The sequence below is a fragment of the Terrapene carolina genome, unplaced genomic scaffold, assembly GCF_002925995.2.
Source record: "Terrapene carolina triunguis isolate 2854851 unplaced genomic scaffold, T_m_triunguis-2.0 Scaffold35098, whole genome shotgun sequence".
NCBI classification, from domain to species: Eukaryota; Metazoa; Chordata; order Testudines; family Emydidae; genus Terrapene; species Terrapene triunguis.
The window spans coordinates 8644654-8664690 of record NW_020699449.1 but is presented as its reverse complement, the minus strand read 5'-3'; the positions used below and the strand labels follow the sequence as shown (position 1 = coordinate 8664690).

Here is a 20037-nt window from a genome sequence, read left to right as displayed (position 1 = left end):
CCTCCTCACAGGTGCTTTGCTAGGGATGGGGGGAGATTCCCACGCCACAAAGGGAAGGGGAAAGGAGGGAAGACAAATAATTGCAGCAGCTAGAGCACTGATAAACCCCTGGCTGGCTGGAAACCTGTAGGGAGGGAAGAACCCAGCGGAGCTGCAACAGCAGCAACCCTGAAGCTAACTGGGCTTGATGCCTATTTGGGACCATGGGAGCTGCCAAACCACCTGCCCCTGGGCTCCGAAGCCTCCTCAGTTTATTGGTAGGTAAACTGCATAGATCCTGCTCCTATATGGTGCATAGTCAAGAAATTAATAATATTTTATTGCAGTGGTTGCTATTAATACTTCTTAATTACGGATTGTTCCTAATATATTCTATTTCACTAATATAGATAGAAATAATTGGTTCTACTTTCTTCCACTCCTATGCAGAAGACTAATGGCAGAATCTATTAGAAGAAAATAGTCTATTCTGCTAATAGATAGGGAAATAATTAGGAGAATATGTTGCATTCTATTCTACTAAATGTATGGAACAATAATTAGAGAATACATTTGAAGACTATATTCTATTCTATTTACTGTTTTACTAATATGCAGAATATAATAGAATACCTGAGAAGAATATAACATATTGTATTTTATTCTATTCTTCCAATATATAGAATAGCAGAATACATTAGAAGAACATGTTCTATCGTATTCTTTTACTAATACCAAGAAAAACCACAGACTATATTACTCTATTCTATTCTAGTATATAAAGTGAAATATATCTGATAATATATCCTGCTGTTTTTCTGCTATATACTTTGAGTCCCATCAGTTATGATTAATATATTCTACTTTTATTAATAGAACATAGTATGCATTAATAAAATACTACTAAGAAAAAATAGATTCTAAAAAAAATTCAGTATAACTTTTATATGTTATAAAACCTGTTTATATTTATTTTCTTAAGGGTATTTTATATACAAATTATTTAAAATTAAAAAGAAAAGGAAGAGAAGATTTGGCTGGAGTGTGACATTTAAAAAGCACACACGCTGAGCTCTGTTTAAACCCAAAGCACAACTGGATTAGCTGAGTTTCTCTTATTGTTTTAGAAATAATTTCGGGGGGTGGGGGGGGGCATGTGGGAATATAATGAACCTGTAATCTAGTTTCTGAGCATTTAGATTATTCCTGGCTGTGATCTTTGTTCCAGAAAGTTGGAGAGACTTTTTATCTTAAGAGAACAGATTTTGTAGACAAAAATTCCTCTGTTTTATGGGATTATTTGGTATGTTTTTTCCATGGCAGGTGATATTAGTGGACGGGTGGCACGACCTGGATAACAGCGACTATGATTGCTGGCCCCTGGAAAAACCAGATGAATATAACATGCTGGACTGTGGAGGTGAGTGGGTCCCACAGTTGCTCAGGGAAGATCATCTCTGCCTGCTAGGAAAATGGATGAGAATGTGAAAATTTAAGTAATCAGAATAATTCCTAATACATCTCAGGTCTCAAACCTAGTGGAAAATATTTCAGTCAGCAGCAACGTCTCTTTCCAGATGAATTAAGTCAAGGAAAGAGGCCAGCACACATACACTTCAGAATAAATATTTGTCTGGAGCATATCTGTTCCAAAGGGAACATAATTAGGATGATTAAAAAAGAAGGAAATCATTGTCTTCAAGCAAGGAATTTTGTTTGACATTAGAAAAAACTAAAGCAGCCTAAACAAAACAAAGCAAACAAACAGCCCTGCATTGCAGCCAGATTGTATTCAGTACTTGGTTCAATTATACCGTGCCAGTTCCAGATTGGATGGGATTCATTTAAACACTAAGCCAAAAAGTGGAGCCTCTTCCTATGTATTTTCATGCTTTGATTTCCCCGCCCCCAACTTCTATTCAATAGAAACAAATAACGAATCTCAGATCTTTATACTCCTACGTATAATACTTTGAAAGATGAGTTTCTAGTGCAAAAGAATCAGAAATGTAAAGGCTACTTGTTTGATATTTGAAACTCAAAGTGTTTTTTTAAAGAGTTTAGGAGTAATCAGAAATAAGAAGCTAAATAATTAATGCAAATAAACAGTTATATAAATGTTGGAAAAGGTTAGGATGAAATGCAACAACTTTTGACATACTGCTGCAAAGAGAAATAACAGGACCCAATCCTACAAGCTATAAACTGGTAAAACTCCCACGGAAGTCTGTGTACAGACTGTAGGCTCAGAATGTAACATAATAGTGTTAACATTGCCTCAAAGTTCAGATTAAATGGTGAAGTTCAAAGAATATTGACTATAAACTGGACATTCTCTACCCTGGCATATTTAGCATCTCTGTTATCCACGATTAAAACAGCTTCTTTGCTAATGCAATTGACTTTCTTGAAACAAAGTTACCAGTGAACCAAAATGCAAAATGAATGCAATAGGAAACAAAGAGAAGGAAGGGGAGGGGAGGGTTGCTAGAGTTTTGTTTTCCCCAACCCTGATGAATAATGTGATTACACTAATATGTGCCCTTTGCAACCAATTTTAGAATGATCTTTAAGCTTTGTACAGTTTATGTAAAATACCTTTACCAGCTCCTATATCAGGGGTTCTCAAACTGAGGGTCGGGACCCCTCAGGGGGTCACGAGGTTATTATGGGGGGGTCGCGAGCTGTCAGCCTCCACCCCAAACCCGGCTTTGCATCCAGCATTTATAATGGTGTTAAATATATATATATATATTTAAATTTATAAGGGGGGTTGCACTCAGAGGCTTGTTGTGTTAAAGGGGTCACCGTACAAGTTTGAGAACCACTGTCTAGACGCAGATGAAAACTGAGCTAGAGACACATATTATGGCTCTTATTGCTGTAAATTAAACACTAGTTCTTTGGTGTGCATATGTATCTATGTGTAAATAGAATTAAATAAAGGGATTTGCTGCTGTTGTGAATCCTTTTCAAGGAAAAAAAGCCTTTTGCTCTAAGAAATTTATTTTGACCTCTCACCTAGCTGCCATGAAATACTCTCAACCTAAACAATTATTTTACCTTTTAATAATTTGTGAAAATCTGGCTAGAATAATATATAAAGTGAGCTTTCTTTTGTCTCTTCTATTGTATTCATTATTAATGATTTGTTATGATTGTTCCTCTAATGCTGTTGACCCAAAAGGATTGTTTCTTTTATAATTAACCCTTTTATATCTGAAAAGGGAACTATGTGCAGAAACAAATCGTTTAGATCACCAAGCGGTATGCAAGTGAAGAATATTGTGATAAAGGAAAACTCCAGTGTAATAAGTTCTAATCACATCTAATTATAAGGAAAAGGAAATCACTACAGAATAGTAACCCTTACTCACATGAGTAGTCCTGTTTAAGAAGATTACTTGCTTAAGTAAGGATTATTCATGTGAGTAAGGGTTTTCAGGAATTGGCTCTGTGTGTACTAATGATTCCTACTACTTTGTTCAGTAATATACCCTCTGAGAAAGAAGGGCTGTATTTATGGCTTGACAGAGCCAAGAGATTAATAAAACTGGGATTTTTCAGCTTGGAAAAGAGACTAAGGGGAGATAGGATAGAGGTCTATAAAATCATGACTGGTGTGGAGAAAGTAAATAAGGAAGTGTTATTTACTCCTTCTCATAACACAAGAACTAGGGGTCACCAAATGAAACTAAAGGGCAGCAGGTTTAAAACAAACAAAAGAAAGTATTTTTTCACACAACACACAGTCAGCCTGTGGAATTGCTTGCCAGAGGATGTTGTGATGGCCAAGACTATAACAGGGTTCAAAAAAGAGCTAGATAAATTCATGGAGGATAGGTCCATCAATGGCTATCAGCCAGGATGGGCAGGGATGGTTTCTCTAGCCTCTGTTTGCCAGAAGCTGGGAATGGGCGACAGGGGATGGGCACCTGGCATTGGCCACTGTCGGAAGACAGGATACTGGGCTAGATGGATCTTTGATCTGACCCAGTATGGCCATTCTTATGTTCTTAACCGTTACTAGCAGGAAAACAGTGTAAATCAGGAATAACTGCACTGAAGTCAACTGAGTTACACTGGAGTGAAATCGATACAAGTCAGAAGAGGATCAGGCCCACCTGAGCAAAGTGAGTAGGGTTTGGTCCTAAGTTTCCAAGTGCTCTGATTAATTAGCTTGCACACTGTAGGGGAATAAAATCTAAAAACACTTCTTCTCCAATAGATGTTATTTTGGAACTACCTGTACACTATACATGGGGAAGTCCTTTGGCCAGCAGTAATGACAGGAAGAATATTTGTGAAAACATTTACATTTCAATTGGATTTCTGCTCCAGAACAATTTGTCCAGTTGCACATAGTTGTAGTAGGTTAAACCAAACATGTTGACCCATAACTGTGTGTTATTTCTAGGTCTTGAGATGGCCTGGGTCCAGAGACCTCCAGAAAAGGCTGTGAGTGGGGAGTTCTTCAATGTAACGTATGCAGTCTTTGCTTCAGATCACTTTTACCACTATGCTGTGCAAAACGGAATCCTTTCTCACAGGTACCACCTCCTGGTGCAGGTTTGTGTGTAGACAAGGTGTCAATGGATTAAGCTCCTGGGAATGGGTAGGCCACTGGTGTACTGAGACCACTGCCGATCTTGTTGACCAATATTGTCTCATTGTTTACTTGTACTCCCCCTTTGTGCTCTCTGTGTCCATCTGTTGTTTCTTGTCTTGTATTTATATTGTAAGTTCTCTGGAGCAGGGACCACCTTTTTGTTCTGTGTTTGTACAGTGCCTATCACAATGGGGGTTGGTCCATGACTGGGGCTCAAACATACTATGGTATTACAAATAATAATTTGTATTAATAATAATAATCACTGCTGCTGAACAATTGGGCGGTGCACATGCTATTATAGTTGTTATTCATCTTTCCCATCCTCAACCCAGCCTGCTTGTTTCATCCCACTGTTATGTCGTACCTTTTACATTCTGAGATCACTGCGGCCGGGATATGTTTATTCAGTGTCTAGCACACTGGGACCCAACTTGGTTGTGGCCTGTAGGTCTCAATAGGAATACTACTACTACTACTAATGTTTAATGTACAACACACACATTAACTACAGTATGGCTTGTGACTGTTGAAGTCATGGACAAATTTCTGATTGACTTCAATGAGGCCAGAATTTTCCTACTGTAGCTATATCAGCACACTTACAGAGACTTCTACAAACGTAATGGTGTATAATAAGGCAAAATCGGGGGATTAACATGATGCCATTGTAATGACAAGTGTAAAAGCTGAGCAGCTTGTGACATAGGATCACTGAGATGCATATTTAGGCCCCAGTCATGTACTGTGATCCATGCAGAGCAACGTAGGATTGGGGCCTTAACCTCATTTCACCATTTTCTATGTTGTTTTTATGTATTTGGTGGGTTAAAAAAGATGGTAAATGAAAAAAATCAGATTACACAGAAAATGTTCCAGTGCCTTCCTACGTGTTCATTTTTACAAGATTCAATTTGTGAGAGTAGTTCTTCAGAGAGATTTTTTTTTACATGTTCTTTAATATTTAAAGCTGATATTCAAGATTGTTGGGGAGGAGGAATTTTGACAGTATAGGTGGCTTTAATCATGAAGTTGTATTTCGTTCATTTGTGTACTGAGGGATTTTGGACAAACTTTAGTAATGATCTGTAATAGTAATGGTAAAACTTTTTTTACATTTTCCCAAAAATATTTATAGCTATAATGTCATAGCAGTAAATTATAGCATTGTGATGACATAGCCATAAAATAAAATTTCTCCAATAGCTGGAAGTAGGATTATTGCTACAGTCTTTCCAATGGGACTTGTGCTCATAAATGATTGAGGAACGCTTGAAAATCTCACTCTGAATGCATTAATAATACACACAGGTATCAAACACTCAAAGACAGGACCCTTAGGACCCAGTTCAACAAGATGCTTAAGTATGTGCCTCTCTTTAAGAAGGGACGTAAGTCCCATTAGCATCAATGGGATGCTGCCTTGCTTAAACTACCTGATCCCAAGGCCATTGGAGTGGACAGGAATCATTCTATCGACTTCCTGGGGCTTTGGATTGGGCCCAAAATGAGGCAAGTACTTAAGCGCTTCACTGAATGGAGATCTTAGAGTTTAGGAGTAAAATGTTAAGAAGTGCCCAAGGACCAGATTTTCAAAGGTATTTAGGTGCCTGAAGATGCAGATAGGTGGCTAGTGGGATTTTCAAAAGTGCTAAGCAGGTCAGGTGCCTAACTCCAAATTAGGAGCAAGAAGAAGTCAATGTGAGTTAGGTGCCTCTCCTGCTTCAGCACTTTTATGAATCCTACTAGCCACCTAACTGCATCTTTAGGTGCCTAAACCCCTTTGTAAATCTGCCCTTAAGACACTCTTGAAAAATTTACCCTAGGTGAACCTTAACTCTGTTCCCTTAAAATGTATTCTCCTTTTATAACACTACAAATTACTTGTCAGTTAATACAATTTGCAATAGGATAAAAACTGTTGTTTTTTTCATAGAGCTTTGAATCCAGTAACAGTACACTAGATAAAGTCTTTAGATTTTAAGTCTCAGTCATATCTACAAAGTAAGCCACACTTGAAAAAAAATCAATTACTTTGTTTTGAAGTAAAGAATGTTTACAATGGAATGTCCTGAAGTTCAGAGAGACAATCACTCATTTGAGATGGTGCAGAGACTGTAAGTAGAGATGGACATCATCAGAAGTGGCATGAGGATCTGAGTCAGGGGTTGTGTGGCCAAGATTCCCCATCTGGTGGTGTTGTCAGGGTGGAGGGCCAGGTTGAGGAGTTGGCAGCTGCCAGAGGATTGACAGCTGCCAGACCTTTTCTGCCTGGGACCAGATGGTGCCCCAGTTGATAGCAGAGATCCATCACTGTGGGGCTATTTCCGCACACAGCAAAACAATATAAAGAAATAGCAGTGTGTCTCCTGCTGTGTATATCTGTGCAGTGTAAAGAACAGGACTTCATTACATGCCTGTTAAAAAATTTTCAGGAATGAGAAATGAATATAAAATCCTCTCTTTGTATTTTAAAAAAAATGGTTAGCAATGCTGCGGCAGCCAAGAAGTTCTGTGAAGAACAAGAGTGCCCTTCCAACTGGAAAGATGCAAATGGAGAGAACTGCTGTGTCCATCACGCCAACATCCACTCCTGCCCTTTGGCCTTCATGGTTAGTACAATGGGTGGGTCTGTTCTGCATGCTAGATGAGACACTTTAATAGCCAGGTCAACATAATGAAAAATGAGGGCCTAAAATTAGCCCCCTAAGTCCATATTAGGGCCTGATCCAAAGTTCATTAAAGCCAACAGAAGGACTGCCATTGATTTCAGCAGGCTTTGGAGCAGGCTGCTAGAGACTGAAACAGCCTGATTTTCAGAAGTTCTGAACATCCAGCAGTTTCCATTAAAGTCAATGGGAGTTGCTCAGTGACTTGCAGGGTTGGACCCTATATGAACTGGTTTTATCATATTTCATCAAGGTAGAAAAGCATTCAAAGGCCAGACAATAAGCTCCTGATGGCTGACTTTGCACTGCGAGAAGAATCTATCCATTTCTTCTGGACTCTGTTAGGGCACTTGTACTCAAACATACTGGGAGAAATCCTGGCTCACGGAAGTCAAGGCAGGTGTTTGTGCTAAATTGCAGAGGGGGACAGTCTGTTTCTCTTCACTTTGTGTACTTACCATATTTAAAATGGTGGCTCCAGAATGACGTGTTAGAACAGTTTAGTCTATTTGTATTTACGGAGGGACAGATAGTACCCATAGGACCAGAAAGGAAAGGAAGTTCTGCGAGATTCCACTCATTACCTTTTAAATGTATTTAAAGAAAGAAGGCTTCACAGGGGAAATCATAGAATCATAGAAGGGACCTCAGGAGGTCATCTAGTCCAACCCCCTGCTCAAAGCAGGACCAATTCCCAACTAAATCATCCCAGCCAGGGCTTTGTCAAGCCGGGCCTTAAAAACCTCTAAGGAAGGAGATTCCACCACCTCCCTAGGCAACCCATTCCAGTGCACGTGTCTAGCCCATAAATCATGTTCATCTCACCCAGCTGCACCAAGGCCCCTGTGCCTCCACAGCAGCTGTGGCCCTGCTCCTTGCCAGCACAGCTCTATTGGAGCCACTCTGTTAGGGATTTCCCAGCTGACCTCAGAACTTCCCCTTGAAGGAAGGGGGCTACAGAAATATCATCCAGCCTGTGGCGGTGTAATTTTTTGGCTGGAATCTCCACTGGCACTGCATAGCACGATATGCATCCTGTCAGCATGCCCAGTCCTCCTTCCGTCTGCCACTGGCTGCCACCTCCCTCAGGATCACTCCCGTGTCCACACACCACCCTCTGTGGGAAGGGAGAGGGTGCATTGTTGTGGAGGTGTTCTACCCCCAAATCCTTGTGGGGAGGGTGTGATCTGTGAGTGATTCTAGCACAAAGGCACCACCCAGCCTCTTGCTTTTAAAGTTTGAAATATTTTTGAGCTTTCCTGCTTAGACAAGGCAAGCATCTATAAAATAGCCCCCATAGAGCAAAACTGCTGTAGGAAAGTGGGCTTGTGCCACTGAATGGATAGTTACAAATAAAGCTCTTTCCATTAAGCAGGGGCTTTCAATACGGTGTCATCTTTTCAGGAAGAAACATAGAATCATAGAATATCAGGGTTGGAAGGGACCTCAGGAGGTCATCTAGTCCAACCCCCTGCTCAAAGCAGGACCAATCCCCAACTAAATCATCCCAGCCAGGGCTTTGTCAAGCCTGACCTTAAAAACCTCTAAGGAAGGAGATTCCACCACCTCCCTAGGTAACCCATTCCAGTGCTTCACCACCCTCCTAGTGGAAACGTTTTTCCTAATATTCAGCCTAAACCTCCCCCACTGCAACTTGAGACCATTACTCCTGGTTTTACCTCAGCTAGCATGAGCAATCTATTTCTTTTTTGCATACTGTATTTTAAAGTGCATGAACAGAAATGCCTGAATACATATCTGAAATTTAGCAAGAAGGATTAAGCCATTTAAAAATCCATGATCCTTAGACAGCCATTATAATTCTCAATGGCTGCAGCTGCTGGGAAATTAAAGTTGATACAATCTTAATGAGAAATGCTCTGGAAATAGGAACTTTCATGAAAGAAACACCATATCCCATAGTTGTCAAAAAAAAATAGTAGAGCTACAGTCAATCTACCAGGTAGAGAATAAAAAATTGTGGACAAAATTCTACTTTTAGTGAAGTAAATACAGAATAACTCCATTAACTTCAATAAAGTTACTCCAGATTTAGGTGCCTAAATGAGATGAGGACAGAAAATGGCTCATGGACTTTGAGTGAGTGAGAATTTTGTGGAATTTTAAACTGGACTATCAATCCGTGTGCTCCTTTCCATTTGTTTGTGTTTTATTTTAGCACACAATGGTGTCATTTATGATTGAGCATTGTCATAATGAATAATACGTTGCTAGTTATTGGAATAAAGCACAAGGCCCCCAAAGAGTACTAAATTTAAGAGTATTAAGGTCTGGAATTTTCCTTGTTTTATTATCTATTGATATAACTGCTCTTTTTTGGTAAAGGGGAAAGGTGGAATATGTGGCCCGTGGATTCCAGATGATGGCCAGATATTTACTCACACTTTATCTACAGCTGGCAAAATGAGTCAGACAAACTGGACTGCCAAGGTATAGTACATTAACGGCATACAATGCTCTAGACCTTTTTACTAGCAGGCCAGATCCCGCAGTCCTTAGGTAGGAAATCCGCCCACTTATTTCATTTGGAGTTATATGCATATAAAGGCTGCAGGATAAAGTCCTGAGACTGCGAGGTGCTGAGTGCTTTCAGCTTCCAACTGACCTTACTGGGAACTGAGTGCACCTAGCATCTTGTTTCCAGAGGACTGGATTCTACTTCTGCTTGTCTCACTTCCCTCACTTCATGGCAGCTCCGTGAGGGTTGCCAATATGTCTCAAAAACATTTATGGAAATAGCTGAGGCTATTTGGGCCCCAAAAGTCTTGGAAGAACATAGACTTTGCCTCTCCCAGAGGCTGACCTATTCAACAGAACTGCACGTGCAGCAGTAGGGTTGGGTGGAGTTACAGACTCCCTCGTGGAGAGACAGAGGTCTTGAGTGGCCATTTAGCTTCCATTCTGGTAACAATATCTAATGAGGTTTGGAGACAATTGATCATGTTGCCACATGGGCTGATGGGAAGATGATGAGACCTCCATTGCCTGCAAATAGGAAGAAGGTGAAATAATAAATCTCTAGGAGAAAGGAGATTAGATTATTGGCGTTGAAAAAGTCCAATGTATGAAATTTAAAGCAATGGCTGTTTGTTTGGCAGGTCGTTTTGGTTCATGTGGGGGTGACCTCTCTCATCGCACACATCAGGGTTGGGAAAATGCAAGTTGCTCTGGAAGCCAAAACCACGGTGCTACCTGCAGTAGGTATGGTATGAAATAAAGACTTCTCATATGTTAAACAGGAATTACACAGCTCTTCCAATTCTACTGATAGGCTAGAAGAACAAAAGCCCACATAGCCCCTTCACAAGTGAATGTATCCCATCAAATGTTTCTACAATTCTTTTTCAAACCACTTGAAATCTCTAAAGTTGTTCCAGCTTCTCGTTGCCTGTGTAGGACATGAGAACCCCGTAAAAGGCTGCACTTGGTCAAACAGCTGAAATCAAATACCAGAACCAGCAGCTTCAGGCACTACAAGGCTTGTTGGGATGTCATAGGGATGCGAAACTGTTCTACCACATGGTCTCTTTCCAGTATATGGACACTCGTCATCAGACAGGAAGCAGGCTAGCCTGAGGCATGACAGCTAACGTGCAAACACAAGTGATTCTTGAGCCTGGTGCTATTGTTCCTATAAACCTCAGAAACACTGCCCAATGCAGTGCTCTTGTGTTAATTTTAATAAATATAATTGTTAGGCATTCAGAGACCTCTGTGATGGGCATAGTACTGGAACGCAGATTACAATGGAATAGAACTGAAGCAGGCAGAATTATTACCAATTGTTTTCCAAAACATTTTGGTAGTTAGGAGATCTGTGCTTTCGCTCATCTCAGTGGCACTAAGTCTTCTCTTGCTTGAGAATCTGAGGTACAGCATTCTAGTAGTGAAGATCCGTGGGTGAAATACAGGCCCCATTAGAATTAATGGGAGTTTTGCCATTGACTTTCACTCTAAAGTATCTAAAGAAATTCCCACTGGGATTATGTTTTAGTAAATGAAATGAGAAAACAGTGATTATTTAATGAAGTTACCGTTTGCCATTGACCTTATTGCCTACAAAACCAAACAGACAGCTCTTTGAACATCTCAGCTGTAAAGATCATGTCTTTCAGGGATACTTTTCAACTTTGTGATCATTTGCTGATGTTGGGCTGGTGTTGAAACTTCCATTTAAATTACATTACATCTGATATTGGTTCTAATTTTCATGAGCTTTCGTTTGAAACACCTCTTAGCATGTTTGTTCATTTTGCCTGAAGTTATTCATACTACTGAATACCAGTCCTGCTGATTGAAAGGAAAGGGGGCAAAGATGGCTTTCTGTTCTCCTGACCCCTGGGTCTCCCAAGGGCTGGGCTGAGTATACAGAGTAAGGGACAGTCCCTGTTTTCAAGAGCATACAGTCTAAACAGGCAAGACAGGCGACGAGAAATAAACAGACAAAAGGTAACAACCAAGCAACACATCTGCAACAACATGTCAAAAGCACTGATGTCCACACTTAGTCTAAGGTCAGTGTATTTTAAGGGTCCTTAGATTACATTTAAAATCCACAGCTTTCAACTGCAGGACAAAGATCCTAGAATCCCTCAAAACCTGTTCTTTCGGATTTTCTGTGGCCACTCCCAGGGATCCCCAGCCCAGGAGCCCTATGTATTTGTTACTGACTTGAGTCCTAAGAGTGGATAGAGCTCTTTTCAAGCATTTTGCTCTCTACCTCCCTTTTTGCCCAGTCTGCGGAGATGGTGTTTGTGAAGAAGATGAAAGCTGTTCCACGTGTCCAGCTGACTGTGGGGAGTGTCCACTGACAGCTGATGCCAGGATAGCAATTGCCTTACCAATATGTTTAGTCTGTGCTGGCTTCATTCTGACAATAGTGGTAAGTGTCAAATGAAATCTCCTTTCTCTTCTTTTATTTCCATCCTGGTGTCTCCATTATTTTATTGTTTACAACACAACTCTTTACGAGCATCAGAACAGGTTCTCTGCTACACACAGAATCCCCCGGGTAGATCCAAGGGGGAAGAAGAGAAATGGGAGGGAAAGTTGCTTCTTGATTCTGGGGCCCATTCTACACCAGCCCCCCGGGTATAGTTTAGAGCAGCCCCACGTTGCTGAAGAATGGCTCACAAGGGGCTGACACCTAGGATTACTCCTTCTCTGTAATGATCCTGGCATGTCTGACTGTGCATCCTAACACCAGCTGGAGCCTCTCCCCAACTTAGGAGATCCGTTCAGTTTCCAATCCTTGGGTTTTGTTTAGTAGTAGTAGTTAATTATTATAACAGACTCACTGGGGGGAATACAGAAAGGGGTGTGTGTGTATAAAAGGATAGATCAATATAAGGAAAATGCTTTGTGATCCTTTGGGATGAAAAGTGCTGGATAAATATAAGATGATATATCATTTTTACTTATTCTTTTACTATATTTCTGCAGAATAGGCCCTTCTATTTTTTGCATTCCTATAGATTCCTCTGTATCTGAAGGAACATAAATTAATTTCTGAACGTTATGGAAAGCTGTTGCCAGGGAAATATTTTCAGATGTATAGTCATGGTATTGATTGTGTGCATTATGGATAACTTGCTTGGTTTTAACCTATAAACCTGTAAGTGCATTGGCTCTTTGTTATGGCAGGGATCACTTCCCTCCTCATGTCACACTGCTGTGGCTGAGACATCTGGAGCGCTCAATCTAACACCCCCTGGTTGATTGCAAGGGAATGAAGGCAGGATGCTCTTGCTCAGGGGAAGAAAGATGATCTTACGGCTAAGGCACTGGGTTGGGATTCAGTTCCTCGTCCTATCATATACTTCCTATGCGAACTTGGGCAAGTCACAATCTCTGTGTGCCTCAGTTCCCAACTTGTAAAATAGGGATAATAGGTACCTACTTCACAGAGCTCTTGTGAGAATAAATCTAAAGTCACAGCCCTGGGAGACACTTAGATACTACCATGCTGAAGGCCATATAATTAGATAAAACTGTGGAATTAGCTTTCTGCTTCAGATTGCCACAGCCCAGATCTGTTACCTTTCAGGTTACAATGCAAGACCTCTTTGTTCTTGCCAGCTTTTTCTAGGGGTAAGAGAGAAATTGCTGGGAAGAGCATTGAGAGACTCTAGATGGGAACTGGACAGTTGTGACTACTTTTCTGAAGGGCATTTTCATGGAAGGAAATTCTTGTTCCGTGTAAATGTGTCCAGAGTCTCTGGTGGGCACCGGAATATTTTACATTCTAAGAGAAAACACGCCAATGTAATGAATTAATTAAATCATAGAAAAGTATCAGTTATACAACTGTTAAGCCTCTTTACATGTTTCAGTATCAAATGTATTAACATAACGTAGACTCGATTCTGCATGCCTTCCTTATCCGCTCTTATCACAGTGAGAGGGTCAGTATGTGGACTACAGCATTGGACCCTTGAACTATTGCAACTGGATGAGCAACTTGAGGTTTCCTAAGCCCATTACAGTGGGCCAGTTCTCTTGGTGGTACAAATAGGCACTGCTCAGGTCCAACAGAAGGATCTGACCCCATATGTTGATTCAATGTTGGTTTGTTACTCAAACATTTTTATTGAGGATCTTCCAACATAATACACATCAGACCACTTCACCTTCCATTTCCCACTTCTTTGCAAGACAGGCTGGAGTTCAATCAAGCCCCTACAACCAGATTTCAGTGGATAACTTTAAAGTCATCATACGAGTTAGGGAAACAGTTAGCCCCCTTCTCACTTATGCATATATTAGCTGTGAGTCCTCCAGAATAAACCCAATTTACCTGTTGTCTCAGATATTCTTTGTTTTGCAGGGACTCTGTTGTTTTTCCTCTTATGCTGGAGTGCATGCTAAGTATCATCTACCTAGCTTCTGTAGGTAAATGCTACTAAGAATTCTCTGCTGCTTGTTGCTTAGTCAATGTATAAACTTGTTTTTACAAACAGAGCTGAAAAGGTCACTTGTATCCAGTTTTCAGTATACAGCAAGAGCACAATGCTCCAATGATCCTCTCTCTCATATGATCTGATCCAGCCCCCATTAAAGTCAATGAAAGGATTCCATTTAATTCAGTGGGTATTGAATCAGTCCCATCATGTTTGTTTGATTATGGTCCTTGCACACTAAAATACATCTCCTTTTCCTGAAAGCACAGGCCGATTGAAATCAGGGGAAAGACTCCCATTGATTTTCTGGGCCTGGAATCAGGCCCAAAGCTCTCCCCAAATTCTGCCACCACTTCCCAAGATGTCACAAGAACTCTTGTGTAAATTGGGTTTTTGTTACTTGTCATCCATCCAATGTGTGCTGTTGAAGGTAATATTAGATGGATGGCAAAATGCTGACCATCTAATATTTGTGTTTAAATTGTCTTCTGTTTATCATAGCTAACCTGCAACTCTGATCTACAGACAAGTATGTGCTTGTATAAAATGGGTTTATTGTACTTGACAACTTTTTGGTACGTCAGTTATTAGACATACATCTTATTTACAAAATAGTGACAGTGTCCCGTCTAATGTTATGCAAGCTACAGTACTTTGTGTAATAATGTACCATCTAATTTGCTGCTCTGGGGCCTGATTTTGATTGCCCCATCCGATATGACCAGTAACTGCTGCATATCTGGGGGGAAATGACATTTGTTTACACACTGGACATTTCCAAGATGTGAAATGATGTTCACCACATCGCTGGGGTAAGAGCTGGGTTCTAAGTGCAGTGCACAAAAATGCAAACATGGACTGAAACTATCAGACTGTCCACTACAAAATGTCATGTTCTTTAGTCTTCAGAATGACAGATTTTGTATTTTGGTGTTAGATCCAGATCTGTTACTTCTATGTAAGTCAGTAAGACGTTGAGAGAGGATGGAGGCGAAAATGGTGATTCTTGTTCAGACACCTGTAGGATTTTATATTTGAAAATATCCATACAACTAATCATTTATTGGCTACGCTCATCCCTAGTGCAACTCCACTGAAGCCAATAGAGTTGCCCCAGGAATGAATCTGGCCTGTTATGCTTTCTGCAGTGGTTTCAATATCAGAAGCAAAAGATGTTTTGGGATGAAAGCTGGATTATAGACTTCTCCCGCATCAAACAAGGTTTGTAAAGACTGTCATTTTGATGCACTTATCATCAATGCACATCCTGTTGTGTAAATGAAGCACACACGGAAATATACCCATATTCCATAAGGGTCTGACCTAAAGGAGGAGGATCTATCTTTGACAGGTGCCGGTCACCACAGCATCTGTGAGCTGATCACTGGAGTTTTCCTTTAAGGATGTTATTTTAACTTGAACACTTTGGCTATGGCTACACTAGAGAGCTTACAGCAGTGCAGCTCCACTAACTCTTACAGCGCTTCTAGCGTAGCTGCTCCAAGCGGACAGGAGACAGAGCGACATAAGTTATACCAGCATAAGTAGTAGTGTAGACATAGCGTAAAGATCAGGGTTGTTGTTTTTTCACATATGGTTTGGGGGCTTTTTTCCTGTAATTGATGGTGATTTACAAATAAAAAACAAAGGAATAGATCAAAAATACACAAATCCCCTCTGGAAATATGTGAAAATGGGCACAACAGATGGCGGTGGCCCTAGTTGCTTTATGATCAAACATGCTCTTTTTAAGTGACTTCAGTGGAGCGATGTTGGATTTGCACAGATGTAACCAAGTGCTTAATTTGTCCCACGGTGTGTTATCCGTAGCTGAAGTAATTCGTCATCACTTGAGTTTTCTTCAATTTATCTAATGTGTAAAATCATAATTATATTTGTTTTCCACTTGGACATTTTTTAACATCGGAGCATTATTGTACAGTTTGTCATACAGGCTGTACATTCGCTGTATAGCATATAATTCACCATGTCATTTATTGCTATCATATGGGCCAGATGCTCGGCTGATATCGATTAATGTAACTCCATTGAAGTCATTGGAACTACATTGATTTACACTAGCTAAGGATCTAACTATAATTGTAGTCCTGCCTCCACAAGGTATTGCTGAAAAGGTCCCATCTGCTTTAAATATATAATATGTTCAGTACAAGTCAATGGGATAAGACTTTATTGCATTAATTTAGTACGGATACTTGGAGCTGTATGTTCATTTCTAAGTAGTGTAATGAGATACTTTCATGGTCTTAAGGAACAGATACCAGGTTAATAAGGAGTCTAATTTACTAAAAGCAGCCAAGATTTTGTGTGTGTGTGTGTGTGTGTGTAAAAAACAAAATGCCAATGCAGTGCTGAGTTGATATGTCCCTGTTCCATGGCATTATGCCTCTGCATAATAGTGTCTCTCTCTAGCTCTGCGGTGACCTCAACTGGGGTACTGAGTTCATTTCTATGTAACCCTTGACCAGAACAATTAGCACTAGACGGAGTTCAGAGAAGATAAACAAAAGCGACTAGGTGGCAGGATAGACTGACATTTTTTGGAAATTTGAAGAGTTGAAGATATATCCAGAGAGAGGCTGAATGACGTCTAATATGATGCCACATGTCTAACAGACATACTTGGAGTGCAAACATCACGTCAAGAAAATGTTAGTCTGTTACAGTAACGGAATGTAATCAAGGAAGGGAATATACATCACATGGGCACATTTAAAATGAAACTTGACAGAATGCTAGTAAAGAAACACTAGAGAACATTCCTGCATTGACATGCAAATTAACTGGAAACCTAACAGGTCTCTTCCGTTTCTAGTTCAGGTATTGTAGGGCAGAATTCATATGTACTTATAATCCCTCTCTTTAACTGTCTCTACAGCTCTCATCAACATAGGATCCAATCTGTGCACATTTTTTCATGAGTCTGTCTAATCTGCTCCCTATGTAGTTTTGTTACTTTTTGTCCAGCTCAAAGCATCACCTTCCTCCCCCTCCACCCCAAAAGAAAGACGTGAAAAATGTTGATATTCTAGTTTTTTCAACCAGTTGGATTGTGGCTTTGTTTTGAATTCCCTTTAATGTCAGAATCACTTCCCATGATAATAACTTTACATTCTTCAAAGAGTCCTAAATAGATTTGTAACATCATAGGTTTTGGAGTTTGGGGGTTTTTGTACTGTCTCTTCCTTTATTGGCTTTGTCCCTCGCATAAAATGACACTCACTGAGTTTGAAATTGTTCCATTGAGGGCTGATAGTTTTGAAGGCAGAGGAACTGCCTTCAGCTACTGATATTAGTGGGAGAGGCCACTGGCTATGGCTGTCAACCACAGTCACCCTGTTACATGTTAACAGTCAAATCCTCAATTAAAGCATTCCTACTGCAAGCATAAATGAGCCGGCTCTCTGGTGCCATGGGCAGCAGCATTTCCTGGGTTTTTATGATTCAGGAGTCTTCTGCAGGTGCACCTGCATATAATGTGCATCTCAATGGCTTTTTTTTTATTTAGATCGCATGCTACGGACGGCAATGGGCAGCATCATTAGTGCAGCCCATGCACCCAGCGACTCCAACGCCAGCTGTATCACGGCCCTGAGTTCTTGCACAGCAGCTGTCAACGCATCCAGGAAACAGCACTTCACCCAGACAGGGATATAGTAGGCTTATATGTCAGTCAGTCTTTGTGTTATGTTGTGTATTGTAGTTACACCCATGCAAGATAGAGACTTTCAGTTCTTGCTGTATTATCACCTGGAAATAATGTGAGGGCTAATTTTCCTCTGCTTGGGCCAGGGCCAGGAACGTTAAGGGACTAACTTGGCCTTCCTAGCACACTCAGGCTGAAGGATATTCTCAGACGCACATTGATGTTTTCTATTTTTGGATGCCCCTTTTCCTTCTCCTGCTGAGATTTCAATGCTCGTGGGACTGAGCTGCAAACTTGACTCTGCTTCTGAACATCCACAGCATTCAAGTTTATTGGGAGCGAAGGTTTTGAGTCAGGCCCGTCTCTAATATTTAAGTAAAATACAAGTAAGCAATTTGGCACAGAAAATTATGTACTGTACTACAGCTCATTATAATCTATGGCCTTAAACCAGCTCGCAAGACTGGGAATGGCGCATTTCCTCTCTAGCTCACTGGTTTGGAATACATCCCTAGCTGGTAGTGACCTACCTGTACACACAGACGGTAGATGTATCCATGGCTCCTAAACGTCTTTTGTAGGAGCACCGGCTTCCAAGAGATTGGTGGACACTGCAACCGCCACAAAGTCCCCTCATGTCCCAGGAAGGTTGCTGCCATCTCTCCTTTGTCCAGCAGAGTTTCTCTGTCTCCTTTCTTGCCCCACCCATTCTTCTTTTGTTCTCTCTCCTTATTGCCTTTTACTTTCCTTCTTGTTTTGTGCTCCTCCTACCTAGGTGGGTGATCCCCTTTCCACAGTGGCTCCCCTTCCCCAATACTCTCACTCACTGGAAGGCTCTGCTCTGGCTGGAGGCAAGAATCACCGCTGGCTTTGTGTGGCTGCACTGTTGTGCTTATTCAACTTAGCTGAGTGCCACATGGAAGCACAGAGGAGACCTTGGACTGGCAGGCTGCTGCCTTAAAACTGCAGCCCTGTAAACATGAGCTACTCCCCAGCTGACTGCATTCAAAGTTGCTACAGGCGGAGGGAGGGAAAGGGAGGGCTTCAAAGAATCACCTGCTACTTTGTCCCACCCTTTTATTGGGGGTTTGCAGCTTTCTCTGCCCCCACTGGTTCCTTCCTCTGCCCTCACCACTCCCATATACTCCATACTAGTCTGGTGCTCCCCTGCAGAAAACAGAAGACTTCACTTCTTTGATTGGGGAACATTCTAATACACACAGAGATAAATTGACCTGAGCTGCAAAATTTGTAGGGATCTTTGGGTTTTTATTCCCTACACGCCCACAGTTCCAGGCTGCTTTAACACAGAGTTCTAGCTCAGCCTATAACAGAAAGAGGCCCTAATCATGAAATTCAGACCTATCCAGATTTTGACAAAATCCACATCCGCGTACCTTCCGCAGAGAGCCAAAGCTCCTATATAGAGAATACTGCATTCTCACCATGTGGGAATCCAGCACTTAGGAAAGTCTTTTTCTTGTTGCAGTGATGGTAGAACAGTCGCCATCAAGAAAATAAGGAAGAAGACATTCACCTTGTCCAAATCCATACGCAAGGAAGTAAAGCAAGTGAGGTAAACAATGAAACCTGCACATTGGGGGCCATTCCACATTTACACCAGTGTAATGGAGATCAGAACCTGCCCCATCATTACTTGTTTTCGTGTTTTTCTCTCGCAAACAGTGTTGAAAACATTTCTTTGAACCTGGTTGAACATATTTCTATGCATATTTAGCGTTTCCTCTAAATCCAGTGACAAAAGCCCTAACTTTCCAGTTCCAAAAGGTGTAGAGGGGAGGCTTAGAAAGGGTGTGATTCCTGTTCATTTTCACAGAGAACTTGATCATCCCAACCTCTGCAAATTCATCGGCGGTTGTACAGAGGTGCCAAATGTTGCCATCGTGACAGAATACTGTCCAAAAGGTAGCCTGAGCGACGTGCTGCTCAATGAAGACATTCCTCTCAACTGGGGCTTCAGGTAAAAAACAAAAAAAACTTGTGAAATAAGATACACGTAGCATCACCAGGTGACACTTGAAGAGGGACATTAATTATAGATAAAGTCATTGGTAGACACGACAGTGCTGTGATGTATATCAGAGGATACCATTCTTCTGAGATGCAAGGAGAAAGAGAGAGACCTATTGGTAAAGAGATAATCCAAGTTTCTGATTTGACCTGTCCCGTGGA

At 41.0% G+C, this 20037-nt stretch overlaps 1 protein-coding gene across 1 annotated transcript in view; it reads left to right on the top strand.

Annotated features, from left to right (window-relative positions):
• Positions 1-203: 203 nt before the first annotated feature.
• LOC113405339 (atrial natriuretic peptide receptor 2-like) overlaps positions 204-20037 on the top strand; it is a 40810-nt gene continuing 20976 nt past the window's right edge. The window contains exons 1-12 of the mRNA XM_029914334.1: positions 204-257; positions 1303-1399; positions 4397-4529; positions 5621-5629; positions 7077-7200; positions 9604-9708; positions 10377-10479; positions 12015-12160; positions 15326-15398; positions 17707-17854; positions 19334-19420; positions 19682-19825. Coding sequence (XP_029770194.1) covers positions 204-257; positions 1303-1399; positions 4397-4529; positions 5621-5629; positions 7077-7200; positions 9604-9708; positions 10377-10479; positions 12015-12160; positions 15326-15398; positions 17707-17854; positions 19334-19420; positions 19682-19825 — 1223 coding nt within the window. The remainder of the gene's footprint in view (positions 258-1302; positions 1400-4396; positions 4530-5620; positions 5630-7076; positions 7201-9603; positions 9709-10376; positions 10480-12014; positions 12161-15325; positions 15399-17706; positions 17855-19333; positions 19421-19681; positions 19826-20037) is intronic.